This window comes from Centropristis striata, chromosome 23 (genome assembly GCF_030273125.1).
Source record: "Centropristis striata isolate RG_2023a ecotype Rhode Island chromosome 23, C.striata_1.0, whole genome shotgun sequence".
Lineage (NCBI taxonomy): Eukaryota > Metazoa > Chordata > Actinopteri > Perciformes > Serranidae > Centropristis > Centropristis striata.
Genome location: NC_081539.1, coordinates 16,968,985 through 16,991,935, shown reverse-complemented (window position 1 = coordinate 16,991,935; position 22,951 = coordinate 16,968,985). Strand labels below are relative to the sequence as shown.

The 22,951-nt window shown below is 38.7% G+C and overlaps 2 protein-coding genes across 2 annotated transcripts; one reads left to right on the top strand and one right to left on the bottom strand.

Moving 5' to 3' along the window:
- Positions 1-11,201: 11,201 nt before the first annotated feature.
- rpl21 (ribosomal protein L21) lies at positions 11,202-15,140 on the bottom strand. The gene is made up of 6 exons (XM_059326963.1): positions 15,062-15,140; positions 13,951-14,029; positions 13,204-13,265; positions 12,589-12,701; positions 11,583-11,733; positions 11,202-11,325 (listed from the first exon to the last, which is right to left on the bottom strand). Exons 2-6 carry the CDS (start codon positions 14,015-14,017, stop codon positions 11,236-11,238), a joined length of 483 nt encoding a protein of 160 aa, XP_059182946.1. The 5' UTR covers positions 14,018-14,029; positions 15,062-15,140; the 3' UTR covers positions 11,202-11,235.
- A 954-nt stretch (positions 15,141-16,094) lies between these two features.
- Positions 16,095-22,134, top strand: usp12a (ubiquitin specific peptidase 12a). Its single transcript, XM_059327324.1, has 9 exons — positions 16,095-16,389; positions 17,457-17,537; positions 17,668-17,881; positions 18,068-18,303; positions 19,135-19,211; positions 19,501-19,584; positions 19,670-19,867; positions 21,047-21,125; positions 21,220-22,134. The coding sequence occupies exons 1-9, from the start codon at positions 16,225-16,227 to the stop codon at positions 21,319-21,321; spliced, it is 1,236 nt and encodes a 411-aa protein (XP_059183307.1). The 5' UTR covers positions 16,095-16,224; the 3' UTR covers positions 21,322-22,134.
- Positions 22,135-22,951: the final 817 nt, after the last annotated feature.

Below are 22,951 nucleotides of genomic sequence, written 5' to 3'. Positions count from 1 at the left end.
AACTGAAACTTTCACATTTAAACATTTAAACTGCAGCAAATGTGGGAAAAAAAGCTTTACACATTCAGAAAAAAACTCCAATGTTCAACAGTTACTGGCTCTCAGCTGTGCAGGATTGTGGCACAAGTGCTGCAACATGTGAAATGCTAGAAGATGATTTAGACCCCTGAGTTTAATAGTGATCCCATTGATACTCAAACATTATAAACGTCCATGACTCTTTTCTCCACATTGATTGATTCTGGCTTTAAAAGTGTCACCCAGGCTCCTTGCAGCATGCGTCCCAATCTGCTGCTCTGCTGTGTGTGCATGCGTGCGTGTGTGTGTGTGTGTGTGTGTGTGTGTGTGTGCGCGTGGTGCGCATGCAGGGAGAGAGGCGACTGTCTGTCTCCATTAATCACACACACAGAGGATTTACTGCTCTAATCTTGATCTTATCAGCCCTCCAATATTGTTTTCTGATAGGTGTGATTTATTGTTGTCAGAAAGTAGTTTTCAGTAAGATGCTTTGTGACCCACAGACGTGAAACAGAATCAACCTTTCTCAGCCTTTAAGGTTACACTATGTGACCTTTGAAATAAAAAAATTATGTTTTGTTTTTTCTGTCTTTTACAAATGAGAAGTTAAATTCATCAGCAATGAACTCCACCATTGGGCAATTCAGTGCACTAAGTTATTTTGCAGCCATAGCATTTCTTGGTCTGGTTTTGATCAATGTTTGCTAGAGTTAGCTAACTGGGGCCTGTTGCACAAAACTAGGATAAGGGATTAAGCCGGGATATGTTGGTTATCCTGGCTCAACTTATCCGTGATCCGGTTGCACAAAAGCAGGATAGGGGGCAGTGGGATATGTTATGGTATAAGTTACCATGGAGATTTAGTCTGTGGAGCAAACCTGCTCCAGACCAGGTTATGTTCCAGGATCTATTTAATCTCATCCCTTATCTCAGTCAGCAGTCACCACAAACGGACACCAATAGTTATTCCACTGCCCTTTACACATTGTTATCACATAGAACTAGACCCTATGTCATTATTTAAACGTTTGTGATCATTCATTTCAATCATTTTGGATAATTAATTATTTTAGATGATGTTGCAATCATTAGATAATTTACAGTTTCCCATAGACTATAAGGCTTGAGAGTTGTTAAAATGAGGGCCGTGAAGCTTTTTGTGGAATTGTACTTCAGTATAGGTTTCACCAACAAGGAGATACATAATCTTTTGGCACATCAGCCAGCATCACATTGTCAGAAGTATCAGGGCTTCAGTGTGTCCCGGTGGCTCACACTGGTAGAACGTTACCATTAAGGCTGAGCCCTTGCTGTGGCGGAGCCGGGTTCAAATCCAGCCTGTGCTCCCTTTGCCGCATGTCACCCCCTTTTTATCTGTCACTTTCAATAAAGCATGAAAAATACCAAAAAAATTATCTTAAAAAATGAAGTATCAGGACTTTAAAAAGATGCAAGACAATACATCTGTTCCGCAGAAAGAATCAGTCTCATAAATTTATGACTTTTGTTGTCTTCCTCAATGTGGCCCTAAAACTCGGTCGTATAAAATACACATCCCATATAAATAAATATGTACACAAAGTGTAACATTATGTTCCTTTATTGAATAAGGATAAATCAAAACAGGTAAACCATCGGCTCCTTTCAAAACTGAAGTCACAGTGACTCTTCAAGATAGAAAGCACAGAGTCAAAGTATATTATACAACACAAGGATAAATACACATTCAAAGGTCTGAATATAATACACCCTGCATGTCTGCACACTGAAATAAATGCAGGACAAATCCATACACATGGAATGAACAGACAAATGATGCAGTAGCCTCCCTGCAAGCTTTTATACACACAGTATACAGCACAATCATCATAAGAGGCCAAATCAATTTAAATAAAAAATAAATAAATAAAAACAAATTCCTCTGCCACTGCAGGACATATTTAACTTAAATTGAAAGTATGCATATCAACTAAAATAATTCAACACATATTGCTCCCTCATGAGAGGACCACTGTCGTCATCTGGGAATATTGCTGGATTGTCCCAGTCCATGGCTGGGGGCACTCTGGGGGCCCTCTCCTTCCTCAGGCAGGCCACATTGTGGAGGACAGTGAAGACACTGAAAGCGTGCCTTCAGGAGGCCAAAGGTCATCTCAACTCTGGGCCTGGTCCTGGTCCTGGTCCTGGTCCTGGCATGGGCATGGTTGTAGGCCTGCTGTGCGTCCTGGGGGTCTGTGGATGGTGTCAGGAGAAAAGGCTGGCAGACAGACCCCCTGTCTCCCAGCAACACACCAGAGAATTCACCTGTTAACACAAAATCTCATCATTACAACCTCAAACAGAGTGACATTCTTGACACAGCCATGATGTAAAAAGTGGTTATTAATGGTTGTGTGGCTCACCTTGTGATAGGCGCTGACAGGTTTCAGAGGTCCCAAAGACTCTGGAGTCATGGACTGAGGCCATTCTGCCTGGCTCAGTCCATGTCTGTTGATCAGACAGTCAGCATTGCAGACCATCTGAAATCATAAGATGAGGACGATTAAACCAATCAATGCACATCACAAGCAATGTACAGTGTTCATCAATTGACAATATCAAAAAGTTATGTTCACCTGAACATTAATGCTGTGAAATGATTTCCCATTCACAAAATCCACCTCATGGGCCCCTAAGGGGGGATCTTATGCTGAGGTGTGTGCAGTCCAGTGCACCAGTGACATTGGGGAAACCTGTAACACAAAGTAATGAGTATCCTATTATGACTGGTAACAGTTGTCCTGTAATTTCTAGATTTTCTCACCTGCAATCCTATAGAACTCCTCTTTGATGTCACAGAGTCTTCTGTGGCCAGGGAAGGACACTGTAATAAACTATTCTGTAGTCATTTCATTTTACTTAATATATTTGATCAAGTGCAATAAATATAAATGTGTCCTTGATTTTGAGGCAGTTGTTTAAGTAACTTTAATATAAAAATGTCTGAGATATAATCTACTTATTTTGATCACATTAAATATAATCTTTATGTGGATGTAATTCTAAATCAAGAGAATTTTGAATGAATTCAACACAATAGAATTAGTCCGTTTTTAATTGACAGGCACTTCCTGTTAAGTCATTAACTCAACTTGTAATGTAGTTAGATTTAATTAATAATATTGCGTGCAATTTGTTGCCTCGATTTTATTGAGTAGCTATTGTTTATCTTTTTTTTTTTTTTTTTTACAGATGAAGACACATACACCCTAAATATAAGAAAAGAGAAAATGTATCTATTCCAAAAGGAAATCCAATGAAGTCAGTAAGTGACCGTGGGTCCTTTGAAAGGCGCTATATAAATTAAAGTTATTACTTTTATTAGCTCATCTATTTATCAAAGAATAATACAGTCTGGTGGAGTTATATTTACAAAACTTCAGTCATATCTACAGTCCATTTCAATTAAAAATTCAACTCATTCATAATCAGAGTACAACTGCGTTTTTGGAAATGTGAATTAACTATTTGGATTGTAATTGTGAGGTTTCAGCGGAGCGGTGAGTGTGTAGTTGTGTTTACTTACGCATTCAGACGGTCAGTAATACTTTGCCACGTGTTTTCTCTTTGCTTTATCACTGTGGCGGTGTTGCATTTCTTTTTAATAATGTCTTTCACCTCCTCGTATGCCTCCATCCGGATTTCTCCCTCCGACGGGGTAAAGTAAGCCGCTCTACTCGCCATGGTGAATCAGTGAATCTGTGATCGGTGGCGGGGTCTATCTGAGGGAGCCGCGAGCGCGCACTTATCCAGGATAGGTTTCACCTGGCTTGATGAATCCGTGTCTGCTCATCCTGGATTGGGCTTTGTGCAACCAACTGAGCCTGGACGCTGTTGTTTTGGATTCTTTGAGCCCGGCTCAGTCACTTATCCTGGATGTCTTAATCCTACTTTTGTGCAACAGGCCCCTGGAAGTTAAATTTCTGGTGCCGTGTTATTGATTCAATGTCACAATGGGCCAAAGAATTTATCTTTTTTTAACCCTCTAGTATTTTATGTGCCAAATGCTAACCATTTGTTAACCACAGTGCTGTCAAACCATATAACATATTTATTTTTAAGAAGCATGTTAAGACTATTAGGAGCTCAAAATATATGCAGTCATGGAAAAAATATTAGACTACCTTTGTTTTCTTCAATTACTTGTTTATTTAATGCCTGGTACAACTAAATGTACATTTGTTTGGACAAATATAATGATAACAACAAAAATAGCTCATAAGAGTTTAATTTAAGAGCTGATATCTAGCCATTTTCCATGGTTTTATTGATATCAATCAAGAAAACCATGCCAAACCAAAATGGCTATATCAGCTCTTTAATTAAACTCTTATCAGCTATTTTGTTCTTATGATTATATTTGTCCAAACAAACATACTTTAGTTGTATCAGGTATTAAAATGAGCAAGAAATTGAAGAAAACAAGGGTGGTCTAATACCTTTTTCCATTCCTGTATATATGTGTCTGACCAATGAGATGTCAGAAAAATAAGCAGTTAACACACAAACATTATTTGCCACTTTGCTTACTTTACTTTACTTTACTCTCCACTTGTGCCATTTTAGCCTCACTGTAGTTTAGCCTATAGACACACAGTTCAGCAAACGTTACACAGTCTCACATTAAAGCTGGATAGATTTGTGGCAATTATGGGATAATAGTAAAAGCTAAAACTAAAAGCTAAAGCTTAATTAATAATAATAATAATAATAATAATAATAATAATAATAATAATAATAATACAAGTAGAGATGAGACATTGAAAACATCAAAGTGATTCAGTAACTGACTCAGTTATTTAACATTATCTCTTTAAAACAACTAACGTTAGTTGAAATTAGTCACCATGAGCTACTGGTCATACCTGACTTTTTCATCTTTTTTTACCCAAGTTTGTTTATTGAATTTTCAATAACATACAATGAAAAAAAAAGTTCAATTTCAATTATGAATAAAGAGTAAATTATGGTATGTATAGGCAGAAAATAAACTAGTACCTGGAGTGCAATGGGAATTTTTAAATGATTGCAAAAAAAGAAAAATTTGACAAAAATGACACCAGAGTACATAAATGAACACAAAAACAAAACAAACAGCAATATACAGGCTGGTCACCTAATAACAATCAAAATAGAAAAGCAAAACCCATGCAACATTCAAACCCCACTAAATACACATTATTTCATTCTTTTGAAGCCACATAGTCTTGCTTTTAGTCAATGTAAATGCCAAAACTACCCTGAAGCTGCATTAGTTTCTTTATGCATTCAACTTTTTACTTGTAAGAGCTGTTTTTTTCTTCCAAAACGGACATAGACTCACTTTAGTTTAAAAAATGTTTTAAGGCTTGAGAAAAAAGAGACAGAGACACTAACAATCCAATAACACTATCTGCTTGTCCAAACATCAGAGATCACTCTGTGAGCCCATGCCATGCTCTCATGTGAAACCTTTGACTGACTTTTGTGAACAAGGCCTATTGAGAGCCTGTTGGGCGTTACCTCAGTGCCCTCCCACGCTTCAGGTAAGCACGCCTGGGTCAGTTGACACCTTTATCAGCCTTTTGGTCTTCTCATCCGGCCTCCCACCTCCTCCACCTCTGCTGTCAGGGCCAGGATCAATACAGCTGGCCCAATATCCACATATATGACCGTGCCTCCCCCTGTCTCTGATAACCACACAAACTCTATCACCACACCTATCAAACACAGAGATACAGCATGCACTCTGTTTGGACTGCACTGGGATTTCCTTGTGCCTTTGTCAAACCTCCAGGCCTTTCCCAAACACAAACACACACACACACACACACACACGTTTTCATCACAGTTATGAGTATAAGAATAGGAGAGAATGTGGGATGGTCAGGCCTCAGTGTAAAGGGTTGCCTCACCCAAATTACAAAGAAAGATATTTTCTAATTTATACCATGTTTTTTTTTGTGTGTGTGTGTGTGTGTGTGGGAAAACTTTACCCCGATACAAAATAAATTTCAAATGGTGTAAATCTAAATTATTTGTATTATACTCCAGTACTTAATTTTGTTACTATGTACCTCTATTTCACCTAATTTCAGAGGAAAATGTTTTTATTCCACTACATTTATCTTTTAAATAAATAATCCTTATAGGTTACAAATTACTTTTCACATTTTTAAAAAATAAAAGAAATTCAATATAAAAGATAATTCATCATCACATCATAATTTGTTTGCAGATCCAGATTCTTCATACAAAATAAAAAATCTACTGGTAGTAGTAAGTATTTTTGAGAGAAGTATTAAAATTATTAACTATCATTATTATTATTTTTATTATTAAATAAATCCAGTCCAAGTGTGTCCAGGTCAACTCTATTTATATAACCCAGTATCATACATCCAAGTGTAACTCTCAGGGCTCTAAAATGTGTATAATTTTTTTCCATTCATAACAATAATCATAATAATTGTATTCATAAATTGCTGGACCCAAACTGCTAAATATATATTGATATATATGTAAAATATCATATTTATATTAGAGCACATGGTCCATTCTGCATAACATGTACTTTTGACGTGTAGTTTTGATATTTTTAGCACATTTTACTGATCAAACTTTTATATTCATACTCAAGTATGATATTGAATCCAGGACTTTTTCTTGAAATTAGCATTTTAACACTTTGATATTTTTACTTTTACATAGATAAATTATCAGTGATTTATTTTAATTAAAAAAAGAAGAACATCAAGATTTCTTTCCATGAAGCAAAGAGTCCCTAATACTCAGAACACATTGGTAACAGTTTTTATACGCACCTTTTCTCCAGTAGACCAGTGGTGGAAAGTACCTTTACTCAAGTACTGCACTGACAAGTACAATTTTAAGCTATTTGTACTTTTCTTTAGTGTTTCCATTTTATACTACTTTGTTCTTTACCGCACTACTGCCAAATAGTATAATGTTTACTCTGCTACATTCATTTAATAACTTACTTTTCAGATTCAGATTTACAAAATATAACTAATCTGATAAATTATGATATAGTATTACTGGTTGAACAACAATAAAAAAAGCCTTATATTTACCAGCTGCAAAATTAAAGTGAACATATAAATGCATCACTAGTACTTTGGGGATATATGAGTGATCATATCTTTAAGTTTTTACTTAAGAAAAATTCAGGAATTTTACTTATAATAGAATATTTTTAACATGGAAGTATTTCCACTTTTACTTAAATGCTTATTTTACCATTGCAGTAGACGATATCTGTCTCAGAAAGTTAAAACTTCAGGTGTGTGGATTATCTGGAGTAACTAAAACACAGTTTTATCTATTGTCCTGAGAGAAATCTCAGAGAGAGATGTCTCAAAATCTGGACACAAGAATGGGACCAAAAATCTCTCTGTAGCTGCACAACACTAACTGTGAGGAAAACATAATTTGGCCGAATGTGCCTTTTAACTTAATTGTGACCAGGTGAGGTATAGAGGCTAATTGTGAAATTACATAAAGTGCAACATTTCCACACGCAGCTCCTCTTGCATCAGCGGTGTCCACATCCAATGATCTACTGTTTGTGCGTGTGTGGTTAATATGTAACGCCCCGGGTCGATACAGCTGCAGGCTGAGCTGACAGACTCAATCTGTGTGTGTCAAACGTGTGTGATTAAGGAGTTCATAGTGCTCCACGGCTTTTATCCACCATCCTCGTCTTTCTTTCTGCCCTCCTCCCTCTCTCTTGCTTTCTCTTGCTCTCTCCTTCTGTTTACTTTTTCTTCCTTCAATCAGTAACTTCCATGAGTCAGTGCCACACATGACACTCTGGTGTATCTGTGAGAACACACACGTACAAAGGACTGACTGTAGGCCTATATGTATAGGCAGGCTGGATATTATAGTATACTGTAGGGAGAAAGCTGCAACAGTATAATTCATAAAAAATGGGGAAATAAAAATTGAAGCTGCATAAATGAATTTTGGTTGGTAAAAGCTGTGGGAATACACAAAAACATACACCATTCCCTTTATCCAAATACTAAAATCAGGATCAATACCAAGGGCTTTAGCTGCCAGCCCGCTCATTGATTGATTGCATTTTATTTTTCCATCTGTTTTCTCTGTTTTTATCTCCTCAGGTTGTTGGATACTTATTACTCCTCCTGATAAGACCCTGTCTGAATTCCCTGACCTCAGGCCTGCAGGTTTATCTCCACACCATTGTCCAGGAGGGATTGCAACATTTTGAGCCTTTCCTTTTTTTTTCAAACTTCGCTCCCCTCACATATACGGGAGATCTCTTCTACATCCACAGAATTAAAATATAGTCTTTGCACTGATTCACTGTTGACCCTTTTCCTCCTTGACTCACACACAAACACACAGGCACGAACGCTCACACACTTCATCCTGTCAGCTGCTCCCTATCTCTGTAAACTGGTCCTAATTTGTGTAAATATTGGGTAAAGTACTGAGGTGCAGTGAGATAACCTATTTGTCACATAACCAGCCAGCCATTCAGCCTCCACTGATTAAACAGCACACATAAAGTGCTACACACATGCACACAGTGCTGCAACATGACAGTTCACACACAAAGGTATGACTGAGATATGTACACGGCCGCCCATAAAGTTGGAATAATTTTGTTTTCAGACACAATCCTCTGTTAATTGTGGTTTCATTTTCATTGTCATGCGTTTGGAAGTGGGGATGAATACAGTTTTGAGAAGATATGCACTTTATCTATCAAGAATAAATCCCATTGTTGCAATCCTTTCATGGAAGGAAAAAGGTAGAAGGAAGGTGAAAAATATTTTATTCCAACTTTATGTTAAATTGTAACATCCTGTAAATTACATATTTTATATAAAAAATATATTTTTTAGATTACATACATTTTTTAAAGATCTCCTCTCATTCATAAAAGTTATAAAGGTTGACAGACAGATTTTAAAATGTGTCAAAGTTATAAATATATTTGTATGAGTTGCTTTTTTAACTACTTAAAATGATTTTAATTATCAAAAAATACCAAACTCGTCAAAACAATAAATATAGCAATTTGCTTAATCGTTTTGACTGATCAAATCTGTATAACATTAAGAACCTATTTAACCAGTCAACACTGAAGTTTATTTTATAGTATCCTTTTTTCTGTTGCATTACATTTCACTTTGCACTGGAAAGCACTTTATATACTTCGCTTCATAAGTCTATACAAATAAAATGATTAAATTAATTCTCCCAGTATGACCTTGTGTAGAGGTGAGAAGGGAATATCAGTGGTTGGGTGAGGGGAAATATAAGGAAACTGCTGAATCATGGTCCTTCCAACACTAATATACATGTCAACTAAAGTTGGGACAAGTGATGGGTAAACCATCTCTGGCTATAATCAAAATATGACTAACAATAACTTCAACAAAGCACACTTTTGATACTCATTAACTTCAATGCCTATCATTCCAGTTTAGTAAACTTGTCATCAAACAGCAAGGCGACTGTTTAGTCTGAGTTTGACACATTTCCTGGTGCACACTGCCACCTACTGCATCAACTCAGTATAAAGTCTACCTGGAGCCTCCATTGTAATATTGGACTAAATGAATGTTACATACAAGCAGTGGTGGAAAAGTATTTAGATCCCTTATTAAAGTAAAAGTACTATTACCACACTGCAGAATTACTCCACTACAAGTAAAAGTCCTGCACTCAAAACTTACTGAAGTAAAAGTTCAAAATGTACTTAAAGTATCTAAAGCAAAACTGCTCATTATGCAGAATGAACCCACTTAGTTTTATATACTCCAAATGTATTATTACTTTTGATGCATTTATGTAAGCATTTTTACTTTTGTCAAGGTATTAATTTTTAACTACTTAATATACTTTTATGTGGTTTAAGTTATAATAATGCGTAATCATTTTTGAATTGATCATATTTTTCATGAAAAATCTTGACCTGAAAAGTAACTAAAGCTGGCAGCTAAATATATACAATATTTGCCCCCAAAACGTAGAAGTATAAAGTTGAATATGTGAAAATACTCAAGTACAAGTAGCCCAAAATTGTACTTCAGTACCAGAGTAAATGTGCATTCCACCGCTGCTTGCTGTATCCACTTGTTCCAAGTCTTTTCTATGTTTTATGGTCAACAAACTACAGTAAACGTATGAGTGTAGGCTGTGCACCAAATGTATGAATGCAATGACAGTTTGAGAGCTCTGTTCTGTTACCATGACGTTTCTATGGTAGACATGTTCTCCTGCCTTGGCTGAAGTTTATTCTAGTCTTTATCAGTTATAGATGACAGCACTGAGTGAAATAATCAGTTTTATGGCTCCAACTCTCATTTTTTGTGTATAACTGACATCAATCCTGCCATATTTCAGTCTGTGTGACATATTTAAAAAAAAATAAGTTTCTCCAGTACAGTTCAATATAAAGTTCTAGCAGGGGTTGAAAAGGTTTAGCTGCAGTCTTTAATAGCCTGATTAGGTATTTCTAAATGTCAAACACAACCACTCTAACTTTAATGTTGGTTACTAATGTGAATTGCATAATTTTGGTTGAGAACGATGGTTTTTCTTCCCCTATAATAAACTTTGTAGCCAAAACACACTATGACCTTTAAGGCCTAGCATTTAGTATACAGAAAATGGTTTCTCAAAACAAAAATCTAAGGATTAAGCATTTATGATAAGGACAAATGTTGGCTGAAAGATTGAACTTAGTGTACGGAGAAAATATGTTTTATAGCAGCTTAATGGGGGGGATTGTTATTCTCAGGACTTGTATAACGTAAGGTTTGAGGTGAACAGGTGCATTGTCCTTATATGCCAACATAGCAAGGATGGGGTTAAAAAAAAGTTATAAACACCATTGTGTAAGGCTTTTAAATCACTTCTACACTGCGAGCCTATTGGCCCAGGTTACTAACACACTATGCACATGGTAGAAAACAAATTTGACAGGTGTGTTGATGTGAAATGCTTGTGACACGTGTGCCGAACACTCTCAGTTCGCCGGTGAAATGAAAAGGCATTTATTTTCATTTTTCAATCAAAGGAGGAGAATCATCACTGAGTGACGGCACATCATGACACATTAACATAACTCAAATGTGCTAACAGACGACAACGTGACGAGAAGCGTGTGTACAAATATTTTTATTTTGGTGAGCACATTTATGCCATGAACTCGTAGGGGATGGGCTCCAGCAGCTGGGGCACATTTTTCTTGGTGCTGACAAAGTGAGCATCACGGGGAGGAGCAGGCTGAAGAGACAAGGAAGGGGGGAAATTTTATATCAAATAATAAAATCCCAAACAATGCATTAAATATGAAAATAAGTATGCTTACAACTTTAAAATAGTTACTATTAAGACCAATTTAACCAAATACTCCAAATATAACTAAATATACCATCTAGACTACCAGGCATTAAATGTTACGATTATTTTTTTTTAAATGATTTTTAATTTTGACAGTAAATTCACTGCAACTGAATCCACAATAATGGATCATTTCATACCTGTCGCTTCAGTTCCACCCAGCTGCCCTTCTGCTTGGCCTCCATCTTTTTGCCCTCGTTCTCTTTGACGCGCTGCAGGAAGCTGTCCCTGCTCTTTGAGTGCTTCACATGCTCGATACGCACGTTAATCCTCTTGGCCAGGATCTTGCCCCTGTGTGAGCCAAAAACATGCATTAATTCATATTGTATCTTCTATCACAGACCTAATTCACTAGTACTCAGATCTGATGGCAAATTTCTTGTATGTCCGGTGATCATGACGATTACATTTTATTTATAAAGTCCAATATCACAAGGACAAGTTTGCCTCACAGTGCTTTACAAAATAAACAGCATCTGACACGACTTTGGATGAGGAATAAGTTGTATGAGATCAGTTTATCCATCCGTTTTTAAATCTACAGACATCTCTTATTCTCTGGTCTTTTTGGACAACTAATTCATCAAGTTAATGATTCTGTATTTGTACATTACTGCTTATTAATGTCACAAGTGTTTTCCCTTTGGGTTTCTTCTCAACTCTTTAGTATACATTTCATGTCCTGCTCTACTAATAAATCAAACAAAATTAAAACACAAATTGACAGGTAGTTTTAGCTCCAAATTCAAAGAAATGCTGTTTCATTATATTATCTCTACTGTCTCCTCAACACAGCCCCAGGCCAAACAGGAGTTTGAATGGAGTGCTTAAGGATAAATTACTTTTCCCCACGTGAATGACCACTGAGGACATGAACAATCCTGGTGGCAAAGTGAAGATGGGGGTCACATCCCTCCTGACGTTTAAGTACAAACCACAGATTAAAGACAGAATTGACTAATTTCAGATAAATGTCAAGATTATAGGAGTGTGCACTAAAACTAGTTTTTTTTAACGTGCCATTAATCAACGAACACATTTAAATAATTTCTCATAAGTTAAAGGGAGTTTCCAGTCTTTTGGTGTGTTCCAGCTCAAAGTTACATAAACAGACATTTTGAAAAGTAAATGCTACATTTTACTTACTTGACCTGCTTGTTGACAATAATGCCAACAGCATGCTGGGTTACGTTGTACACACGTCCTGTCTTGCCATGGTAGCACTTGTGAGGCATTCCTTTCTGAATGGTACCTGTGCCCTAAAATGAAATAACATGCAACAATTTTATTATTCAGCAACAATTAAGTCATCTTGTTACCACTAGTCATCACAGCAAGAAAACAATAGTGTTTCAGAAGTTTCACTGTGAGTTTAAAGGCATCTAAAACTTGTTACCCAATAAAACACTAGTTAGATATTTAGGGTTTTATTTTAATATCAGATTATGTTAACTTTCTTATCTGTACTGGTTTCATTATGCTTCTAATAGCATGCTGTCTCTTACCGTTTATTTATTGATTCTGTATTGATGTAATCTTCAAGTGCCAGAAGTTTTCTTGAGTTTCATTATTCAATTAAAATTTTAAGGAAATTGACAATTATTGTCTGTTTGGAATGAACAACAGTAACTTCAAAGGAATCCTGTATCATGTTCCTCTATATAAGCATATTTAACACTAGGTGACCCAATCCTGTTCATATTAAGCCCTAATCCAAACAAGGAGACAAACTGATAGTTGTCAACACGTGCTGCGTCTTACCTTGATGTCAACGATGTCTCCTTTCTTGTAGATGCGCATGTAGGTGGACAGGGGAATTGGGCCTGCAGAGCAAATGCAACCAATTAATTCACGTTATCTTGCACAGATATTTCAGAACATATTTGATATCTGACAACAAAAAGCAAGATCTTTATTGTTAACTGGTTTTAAAATTGAACTGTTAACATGTGCTGCATCCTGACCGTTTATTTTATCATGCTGCCAATGTCTATAGGGCTCACTATCGCCACCCCCCCCCCCCATGTTGGAGATGTCGAACAAATTTATAAAAAGTTTGCATCGAGCTTCCTATTGCCATTTGGAATCGTGAAGTCGACCAGACTTTATATTTAGGATTATTAAAACAGCCCTCAGAAAACTTGCATTTACCACTTGTGACTGTTCAGTTCAAACTCCTATGCAGAACAACAGAATGTCTGTTCCACTGGGTCGTGGTGTTTTGCAGGCTGTAATGTATAGCTCTGATTTCAGTTGCAGACAAATACTCCTTGCTTTGCTTTTATCAACATCTGGCCTGCACTGACAGTGACAGTGGTAAACATTTAGGCTGTGCTAGCTGTCTGCTCCAAATGCCATTACTTGGCCTGGGAATGCAAATATATTCCTATACTCTTCACAGAATTATCTAGACCTAAACATTACATACTTTTCCATACTGCGTAGGAACCAAGGAAAAGGGGAAAGTGTGGTTGATATAAAAAAGCCACCCTTTAAATGTGTACTCACCATGCTTGCGGAATGGCCTGCTGAACATGTACCTGGTCCCCCTCCTCTTGCCTCTGGTGTTCGTCATGATGCCTGATTACTGAGAGAAAATAAAAGTCAATTAGCCATTATAAAGCATGAAAATTTTCCTCCAGTACAAATATATTTAGCGTCACTTTAACAGATGTAAATTTAAGGCTGGACATTTATAACCAAAAACCTCAATGATAATGCAACTATACTGCAGGGTTGACTATTGGTGCTTGTTAAATGTAAATAATATGAGGATTCTGAGGTATAATCACCAGTAATGTGGGTATAATGTCCAAGTAGGTAAACCAATTAATAGTGTGGTTATTTATAAAAAATAAATAAATAAATAAATAAAAAAAACACTTCACTGTACCGCAGCCTTTAAAGCAAGACAAAACGTATGCATCAATATATTGCATTGCCCTATGGAGAATGGCATGTAAATACAGCTAATCCATAATTAAATTTATTTTATTTTCATCATAATACACCACAAAATTATGGGAATGACAGCTTATATATACGGGAGTGATAACCCATAAACGCCGATGTAGACCCAAAGTTTACCACAGGCTAAAGAAAACAGCTCAGTCTGCTTTAATAGCCAATATAGATGTATGACAACAAAAACGGTCAAATACAACAAGTACTCAAGGGAGATTTTTGATTGATTATGCGACTCAACATTAACAAAGCTGCTCATTACGCCGACTGAGTTTGAGAAAAACATGCTAATGTAAAGGCTAGCAACAGGACGCGTCAAACATGAACCGCTACAGCACCACCGTATCTGCATCTTTACAGTGTAGCTAAAAACGAGCGAAAATAAACTACAAATGGTTTGTTATCATGTATTACAGCGTGTTCAACAGGGTGTTAGAGAAAAAACACTGTTTCTGCTGAACGGGCCCACATGGAGAGCCACGCTGCTCGTCCTGCTCACATTCAACGGAAAATATCAATCGATTTAACACATTTTCAGGCTTTACTAAGCCACTAAGATGTGTGGAAAACACTGCGGTGCATCTATGAATGTAACTGTGGACGAATTATATGATAATATAGTAGAAAATGAGATTTAACGAGGAGAGGATCTTACCCCCGGTCTCTACAAGATGGCGGGTACGGCGGAAAGAGAGATCAGAAGCCCCCAAACTCCGCCTTGTGAAATAGAACTGAGGCAGGCCGTGATACTGCCTGAACCAAACTAACGTAACGCTGAAATGTAATGAGTTCAGCAGATCTGGGGTCAGCTCATTCACGAAGCACGGTAGAACATTAACCGCCATTTCCTGATAATAACTGGTCCTAGATCATCAGTTGTATTCTATTCCGTTTTCTGTGATTTTAGAGTTTACTGGTTATCTTAGTTTATTGTTGGTCTTCATTCACTTGTGACAAGAAAGAAAAAATGAAAGGACCACGCCTGCTTAAATGCAATTATTGTTTAGCGAAAAATTGCAGTTTTTTTTTCTTTTTACAGTTGGATCAATTTTTTTCCTCAAACTTTATTTAACATCAATCAATAGTACAATGGTACAAAAACAGATAGAGGCCAAGAAAAAAAATTACCATTCATTTGAAAAGAAACACAATAAAATGAATAAATGAATCATTTAAGAAATTAGATTAAAAATAAAATACATTTACAGGAGGGTACCTTCAGTGAAATAACGGCAGTGTACAGATTTATAGTTTTAATAGTTTTTTTGTAGTTCTGTTGGCTTTGTTGTTTGCAGTTTGCAGTGAGTATAGTTTATTGATATAACGCTCCCTATTTTTGATAATATGTGGGCTTTAGCATTCAAACATACATACATACATGTAAAACTTTTGTCAAATCTTAGAAAACATTTTTTCCAGTAAAGCTGTAAAGCTGCCACTGATGATAGCAAGACCACAGCAATACAGACAATTGATCATAATAGTATTATTTTGTTGATAATGCATTTAATTGTATTGTTTTACTTCTGAGTAAACGTTTGGTTCCATGGTGTCTGGTTAAATCTAGAAGATGAAATTTCTGTTCATGAAGTCAGCTATATTGGTGATGCGCATGCGCGAAACTTCAGCTCGGCTAACCAATAATGCTTTGACATCTATACTTACTTTATCAAAGATTTTGACATTATTTGAGTTGTCTTCGGCAGCTAAGCTTTTCTTAGAAGGTCAGAAGTGTCGGAAATTGTAAAAGTCATAGCTCAAAACAAAGCGATCCGCTGTAGTGACGGTAAAAGCGCTGACGGAAACACGCAGCAGTGTATGCTCTTGTTTGGTGTCGCCGTTGGAGCTCAGCAGTATCAAGTGCTCGCCCTCACGAGGGGAGAGCCAGCCCAGTCTTGTCAGCGCGCGGCGGTGGTTGAAGATGGCGCGAGCCGAATGGAAATCCTAATGACAGTCTCCAAATTTGCCTCTTTTTGTACCATGGTGAGTGCAAGGCAGCTTAATCCTGGCATCAGACAGACTACAGGGTGATACAGAAATACGTAGCGGCACTCTTATCGCGTTTTTAAAGGCGTAACTATAAATAAAAGCAGTTTAATGTGGTGTCAGTGCTAGCCCAGCAGTTTTCCGACCGTAGCACAGCGAGCAGACACCCACTGCCTTCTGGGCTCTGATCTGTCCGCTAACCGCAGTACACGGGCACTCTTTAATGTTGACCATTTAAAAAAACCTCATACCTTGACGATTTATTCGGTTAATATTTACCACAGCGTCTTTGAGGACAGTGACAGTGCACCTGCTGCAGCTGGGATTCACAGCTAACTAGCTAACGTGAAGGTAACTAGCGTTGAAGCTAAAGCTCAGGGTTACATGTCGCCAACAACTGGAGCACAGCTGGATAATGGATGACTTCAGACTAGGAGACGATTAATCTGCAGAATGTGTGGAGGAACCGTGAATCAAAGCTAACTTGAAGTGTTGGCCTTTACTATGAGACATTATTAACGCAGGCAATGACGACATTAGCTGCGCAGTTGTGGTCCCGCTTTAGGTCCATGTCCACTCTGCAGTTTGTAGCTGTCTGCATATTACACCGTACTCTGATCATTCACAGAGGGGAAATGCGTTTCCTGTGCTAACTTATATAGACCTTTGCGGTTGAATATTTTCTATTCTGACACATGCAGTTGTCATCTCGGCCGAGTTATACTGCACATCTAAAACCTTTCTAGAAGAGTGTGAGCACTGGTCAGGGCCAACTTTACTGTCGGTAATAGAGATGGATGCTTTTAGCTCTAATGGCATAAAAGGGCAGAGTGTAGGTGGTAGGGGAAATTGTCTAACCTTGGAGATTTAAAGCACCCATTAGTTTTTGTTTTATCCCTGCTACAAATTACTTTGGAAATGACAGGTTGCTGCCATCTTTTCTGGCAATCACTTACTGATTCAGTGGTGGAGTTGGTGTGTTTTTGTCATCTTCTGTTTATGTTATAGCTGAACCTAAATTATGTTGTGTTTTATGGAAATGAAAGTCTTGTGTTCATTTACAGGGCGCCAATGCCTCTGCTCTGGAGAAAGAGATTGGATCTGAGCAGTTTCCGGTCAATGAGCACTACTTTGGCCTGGTCAATGTAAGTGATTGTATCAAATTCAGTGTTTAGCATGCTTATAATAATTATTATTATTATTATAATTATTATTATTCTCTCCATTTGACTGGTTCTCACACTGACTCGACTGCATTCTACTTGTGATTTTTAGTTCGGAAACACCTGCTACTGCAACTCGGTGCTGCAGGCTCTGTACTTCTGCCGACCATTTCGGGAGAAGATCTTGGCGTATCGCAGTCAGCCGCGGCGGAAGGAGAACCTGCTCACCTGCCTGGCTGACCTGTTTCACAGTATTGCCAACCAGAAGAGGAAAGTGGGCGTCATACCACCCAAGAAGTTCATCACACGGCTTCGCAAAGAGAATGGTGAGTGGAAACTGATAAACATAGGAAGAGTGGTGTTGTCTAAAGAAGCTATAACGGAGTGTTAAAAAATCCTTCATTGGATGCTGATACCTGCAAAGCTTGAAAACAGCAGAAGACCCTGAAGTACCTGCTGAGCATGTAGAATAGCTGATCCTTAAAGTCTCTCTCTGAACTTTTCTTCCTCAGAATTGTTTGACAATTACATGCAGCAGGATGCTCACGAGTTCCTGAACTACCTGCTCAACACCATCGCAGATCTGCTGCAGGAGGAGAGGAAGCAGGACAAGACCAACGGCCGCCTTGCCAACGGCACGTTGGACTCTCAGAACAACAACAGCAATGCCACGCCCGCTCCCACCTGGGTCCATGAGATCTTCCAAGGCACTCTGACCAATGAGACACGCTGCCTCACCTGTGAAACGGTAACTACTGTTTTCCTACGAGGGGGAAGTTAAAGTGGCTTACGCTAAACGTCTTCTACATTGTGTCACCACGGTCTTGTTTGAACATGTTTTCATTCAAGTCCTGCAGCTGATTTCGGGGATTAGTAAACAAAACGGATGAAGTTTCTTGGCACGCAGTTGGAGAGAAGCTTAAGTTGTTTCCGCTTTTGTTTCTGTCAGTGTATGTGAAAACAATGTTTGAGGTAAATACAGTCTGATTGCATATAATTTTATTTTTTGTTGTTGCATGTCTCCAGCCCTATAATACTATAGGGATGTTAATCATTAACCGTTTAACTGACATTTAGACTTTTGACTGATTAGTAGATCAGATAAATAGTGAAAAACACATCTGCCTCTTTTTTTTCTGCCAAGTTTGTGGCTCTTGTGACTGACATTTGGATGGTGCTCACAATAATGTGTTTCTCATGCGACGATATCGATAAGAACTAGCATTAAAATCGGTCATCTTACTAAAACAGATTATGCCAGCTGACAACCTAGAGGCAAAACTTGGGGATATGGCTGCATGTGTCCATTACAATGCATGCAACATCGTGACAAGTAGTGACTGGTACAAGACTGCAGCTGTCAGTGGACACAACAAGGACGTCCATGGCCTTAACTTTCCCAGACAAGTGAACTCAGTCGCCTGCTTGTCTGTTAACCATTAGTGAGGGTCAGCTGTCGCTCAGGGAAAAAAATCCAAGTTAGCATCCTTCCAAAGTGATCAGGCCGACACAAGCCACACTGTCCACTGTTGAGTTTGGGTCTTTTGAGCTTATTTTTGATTTCCTATTTTCTCTTCAGATAAGCAGCAAAGATGAGGACTTTCTGGACCTTTCTGTGGATGTAGAACAGAATACCTCCATCACACACTGCCTCAGGTAAATGAACAGCATACAAAGCAGAGCTAAAGCTGGAGTAGTAGTTATTTGTCAAAAATATTATTTAGAAAAGTTAATTTAAAGCAAAAATGCAAAATCTTTGATGGCTTTAGCTTCCTAAAGTGATGCTTTTCTTCATCTCACACTATAATAAACTAGATTTGTGTGGTTTGTGGACTGTTGCTTTGACAAAAAAATGAAGTAGTCCACATCTACAAATGAAATCAATCATTTGTAGATGTGGACTTCAGGTTGTACATTGGCTAATTCTCTTTGTGGCTCCTCTCAGAGGTTTCAGTAACACAGAGACACTGTGCAGTGAGTACAAATACTACTGTGAAGAATGTAGAAGCAAGCAGGAGGCACACAAGAGGTCAGTAAAGGTTGATTCTTCATGTGTACATTTTAGCTGTGAGTATATAGATATTGGTTCTGACTGTGTGATATTTGTGACATAGGATGCGTGTTAAGAAGCTGCCAATGATCTTGGCTTTGCACTTGAAGCGCTTTAAGTACATGGAGCAGCTGCAGCGCTACACAAAGCTGTCCTATCGAGTCGTCTTCCCCCTGGAGCTCCGCCTCTTCAACACCTCCGGGGACGCCACCAATCCTGAGAGGCTCTACGACCTGGTTGCGGTGGTGGTGCATTGTGGGAGGTGTGTAGATGATCACACGGCTTTAATACAACACCTTATAACTGTTCCAACAGCAGCCAGGCAGAATGATCATTGTAATAATAATAAAGTGCATTTTAACCCATCGACACCAGAATAAAGGTACGTTAGAATCAAATTGAATCCAGCAGAAGGAAACGCAGGCTCTCATCCATCATTGTTCAGCTGTGATGCACTTTTTTTCTCAGTGCTGGTTTTCACCCAGTGTGAGTGGGAGTTTGTCTGTCTGTGTTTATAAAAGGTGTTTCCCTGCTTTTCACACAGTGCACACTGAAACACACTCCAGCCTCTCATGACTCTGAATAGAAATAATTTATTAAAGAAAGTATATCAAACTTGCATAGAGATGAGCGAGCGCCTTGGGAGTCCTACAGATGTAAGTTATCTGTCTCTTCTCCCTTTGAGCTTTACTCCCGTTTCAGCTCCCTTCAGCCGGGTTATTTTCAGAACACGTATCATGAAATTGATGTCATGATTTTAGGGCATATATCTTCTGGGATTTTGGTTATAATGTCATGATATGGTGCTTAATTGATACAGTATATTGCTTTAACTGAGTGAAATAAATGTGTCCCCTTTTGGCCTACATATCCACACAACAGGAGACATAATACCATACTGTTACATGTTTTATATAAGATACAATCCTAAATACAGTATTCACACAAAATGTATTACTAAACAATCAGTTTTATAATGTACTTATTAATCCCAAAAGCCATAGCTAATAGAGCTAATAGAAAAACTTGAGAAGAAGTGACATATTTCCTTTTATTGCTTAGTTATATACTCTTTAAGGTCATGACAGTGACTACGTAATTGCAAAGTCCTTTGTTGCATGACATAAATTGAATGAATATTCTAGCTTCCTCAAAGAACACACTGTGCATTCCTCACTCATAAATCCTTCGACATGCTCCTCTCTCTTAAAGATTTTAGGAATCGAGACATTCTTCAAGATGTCGTGTTAAGATCCATTTCCAGGTCACAGTCAGGAAGATGGAGGAGAGACCAGAAAGCACAAAATGGAGAAATAAGAATAGCCAACAGTCCTGCAGAGGAAACTTATCGGGCAAATACAACATGTGTAGGCACCTGGGTGATATAACGTGATCACAGAGGCTTAAATTTATTATAATACTGTGTTCTGTTTCTTTTCAGTGGTCCAAACAGGGGTCACTACATTGCCATTGTGAAAAGTCATGACTTTTGGTTGCTGTTTGATGATGATATTGTAGAGGTGAGTTAAATTGTATGCATTTTCAATTTAGTATTCACAACACGTGTATATTCTTTTTCTCTAACCCTGCTGTATGTCGTCTCTGTTTTGGTAGAAAATTGATGCACAGGCCATAGAGGAGTTCTACGGTCTCACTTCTGAAATCTCCAAGAACTCTGAGTCAGGCTACATCCTCTTTTACCAGTCCAGAGACTAAACGTGGAGCTGAGCGTTTTCGCCACAGAGACCAGGAGAAACGCTCTGTTCATCTTTAAAGGGGGCAGCGGACCATAAACGCACCACAGCTGCCCGCATGGTGTCACACCTGCCCGCACAGCTGTATCTCATACTTGTGCTTTTTATGCGTTCAGCGCTGCAGCTCAGCCGTGGAAGTTTCCCCATACTTAACCAGCTCTCCCCTTTTTGCCTCCATGTCCTTCCCTTGCCCCCCCTTCCTCCCCTTCACTCTGGCTGGACGCTGCTGCTGCTGCTGCTGCCGCTGGTGCCGGGACAATGAGACGATAATGAATGAAAACTGTGTCAAGATTGTTTTTAAAAAAAAGACACTGAATGAGGGTTGTACAGATATCGGTTGGTCGTATGAGTGGCGTATTAGGTTTTTCCTTGGGTGTGGGGTTGAATGGGTATTTAATAATTCATATGATGTAACATTGGCCTGGTGTCTTCGCCCCCCACACTGTTATTCTGCACTGGGAGTCACTGAGAGTGGATCATGTTTTTGATCGTGGATGTAAGAGAGGATGGGTGGGGGGTGGGTGTCCCACTTACGGGGCGCACTGGGTGGTGTATTTCTACAGTGTACAGAATGGTATTTGTATAAATATTACAAGAAGATAATATTATCATTGGAAATTGTTAGACCTTGAGAAGATGTATTAACACTATGGTGCACTTTTGATACCGTTTTGTAGGTGTTGGCAAGTTTAATGTGAGGGTTTGCTTGAAAAGGCCTGTTGTAAAGCGATCATTTTCTGTTTTAAAGAAAAAGAAATAAAGCCAGTAAGATTGAGACAGGGTGTGCTCTCTTTTCTGTGTCCTACAGGTGCGCACTGATGACTCATACGAGCTCAACATCGCCCCTCAGTGGTGTTACTCGGTAGCTCTGCTCTCCCACTGCAACAGGAGCTATTTTTAATCCATTCACACCCAAAAGGCAGGTGCTTTGGGGGGTAAAAAACGCCGGCATCATGCATGGTCAGCTAACTGCGGCCACATTAACTCGCATCAACAAGTCGCCCATCAGTTTCATCAGAGTTGTCTCGGAGGCAGTGCTGCAAGGATGGAGAGATGAGGCAGAGAAGATGGAGGACAGGAGAGGGAGGGGAGGAGGTTGGTGACACACATCAGGGTTGCTGTTAATAGCACAGACAGGACCAGAATAGCAGGGCGTCGCAGGAGGAAAGCGAGTCTCTGCATCCAGCATCTTCATATCTGAAACTCGAGTCAGGCAGCAAACAAGCACCTCAATTGTTTGTGTAATGTGTAGTTTGTGCAAGCTTTATTATGTGAGAGACTGATGTTGCAGTTGGAAGAAAGCGTGTTTGACTGTTGCAATAAGGCATGTGGACATATAGACATTTGGACACGCACCTGTCTGTCCTTGAGACCAGACATTTAGCTCTTTACCGGAGTTCAACCGGTCTCTAGTGGTCTGGCCCATTTGGGACTCCTCCTTCATCATCTCCCCCTCCTCCTCCTCCACGACTCGACTTGCACGCACTCCTCCTCCTCCTCTTTCTCTCTTCCGCCGCTGCTCCCTGCACAGCCGCAGTCCACACACGGCGATGCGCCGTTAACGGCAGAGCCGCTCCGCGCTCTTTTCTTCT

Excerpts from the sequence above, each read along its gene's own strand:
- usp12a (XM_059327324.1), top strand. The coding sequence starts at position 16,225 with ATGCTCTTGTTTGGTGTCGCCGTTGGAGCTCAGCAGTATCAAGTGCTC. Across the intron at positions 17,882-18,067 it reads ACGGCTTCGCAAAGAGAATG|AATTGTTTGACAATTACATG; the intron begins GTGAGTGGAAAC and ends TTTCTTCCTCAG. Across the intron at positions 19,585-19,669 it reads AAGCAGGAGGCACACAAGAG|GATGCGTGTTAAGAAGCTGC; the intron begins GTCAGTAAAGGT and ends TTTGTGACATAG.
- rpl21 (XM_059326963.1), bottom strand. The coding sequence starts at position 14,017 with ATGACGAACACCAGAGGCAAGAGGAGGGGGACCAGGTACATGTTCAGC. Across the intron at positions 13,266-13,950 it reads CAGGCCATTCCGCAAGCATG|GCCCAATTCCCCTGTCCACC; the intron begins GTGAGTACACAT and ends TTTGCTCTGCAG. Across the intron at positions 12,702-13,203 it reads GAGACATCGTTGACATCAAG|GGCACAGGTACCATTCAGAA; the intron begins GTAAGACGCAGC and ends ATTTCATTTTAG.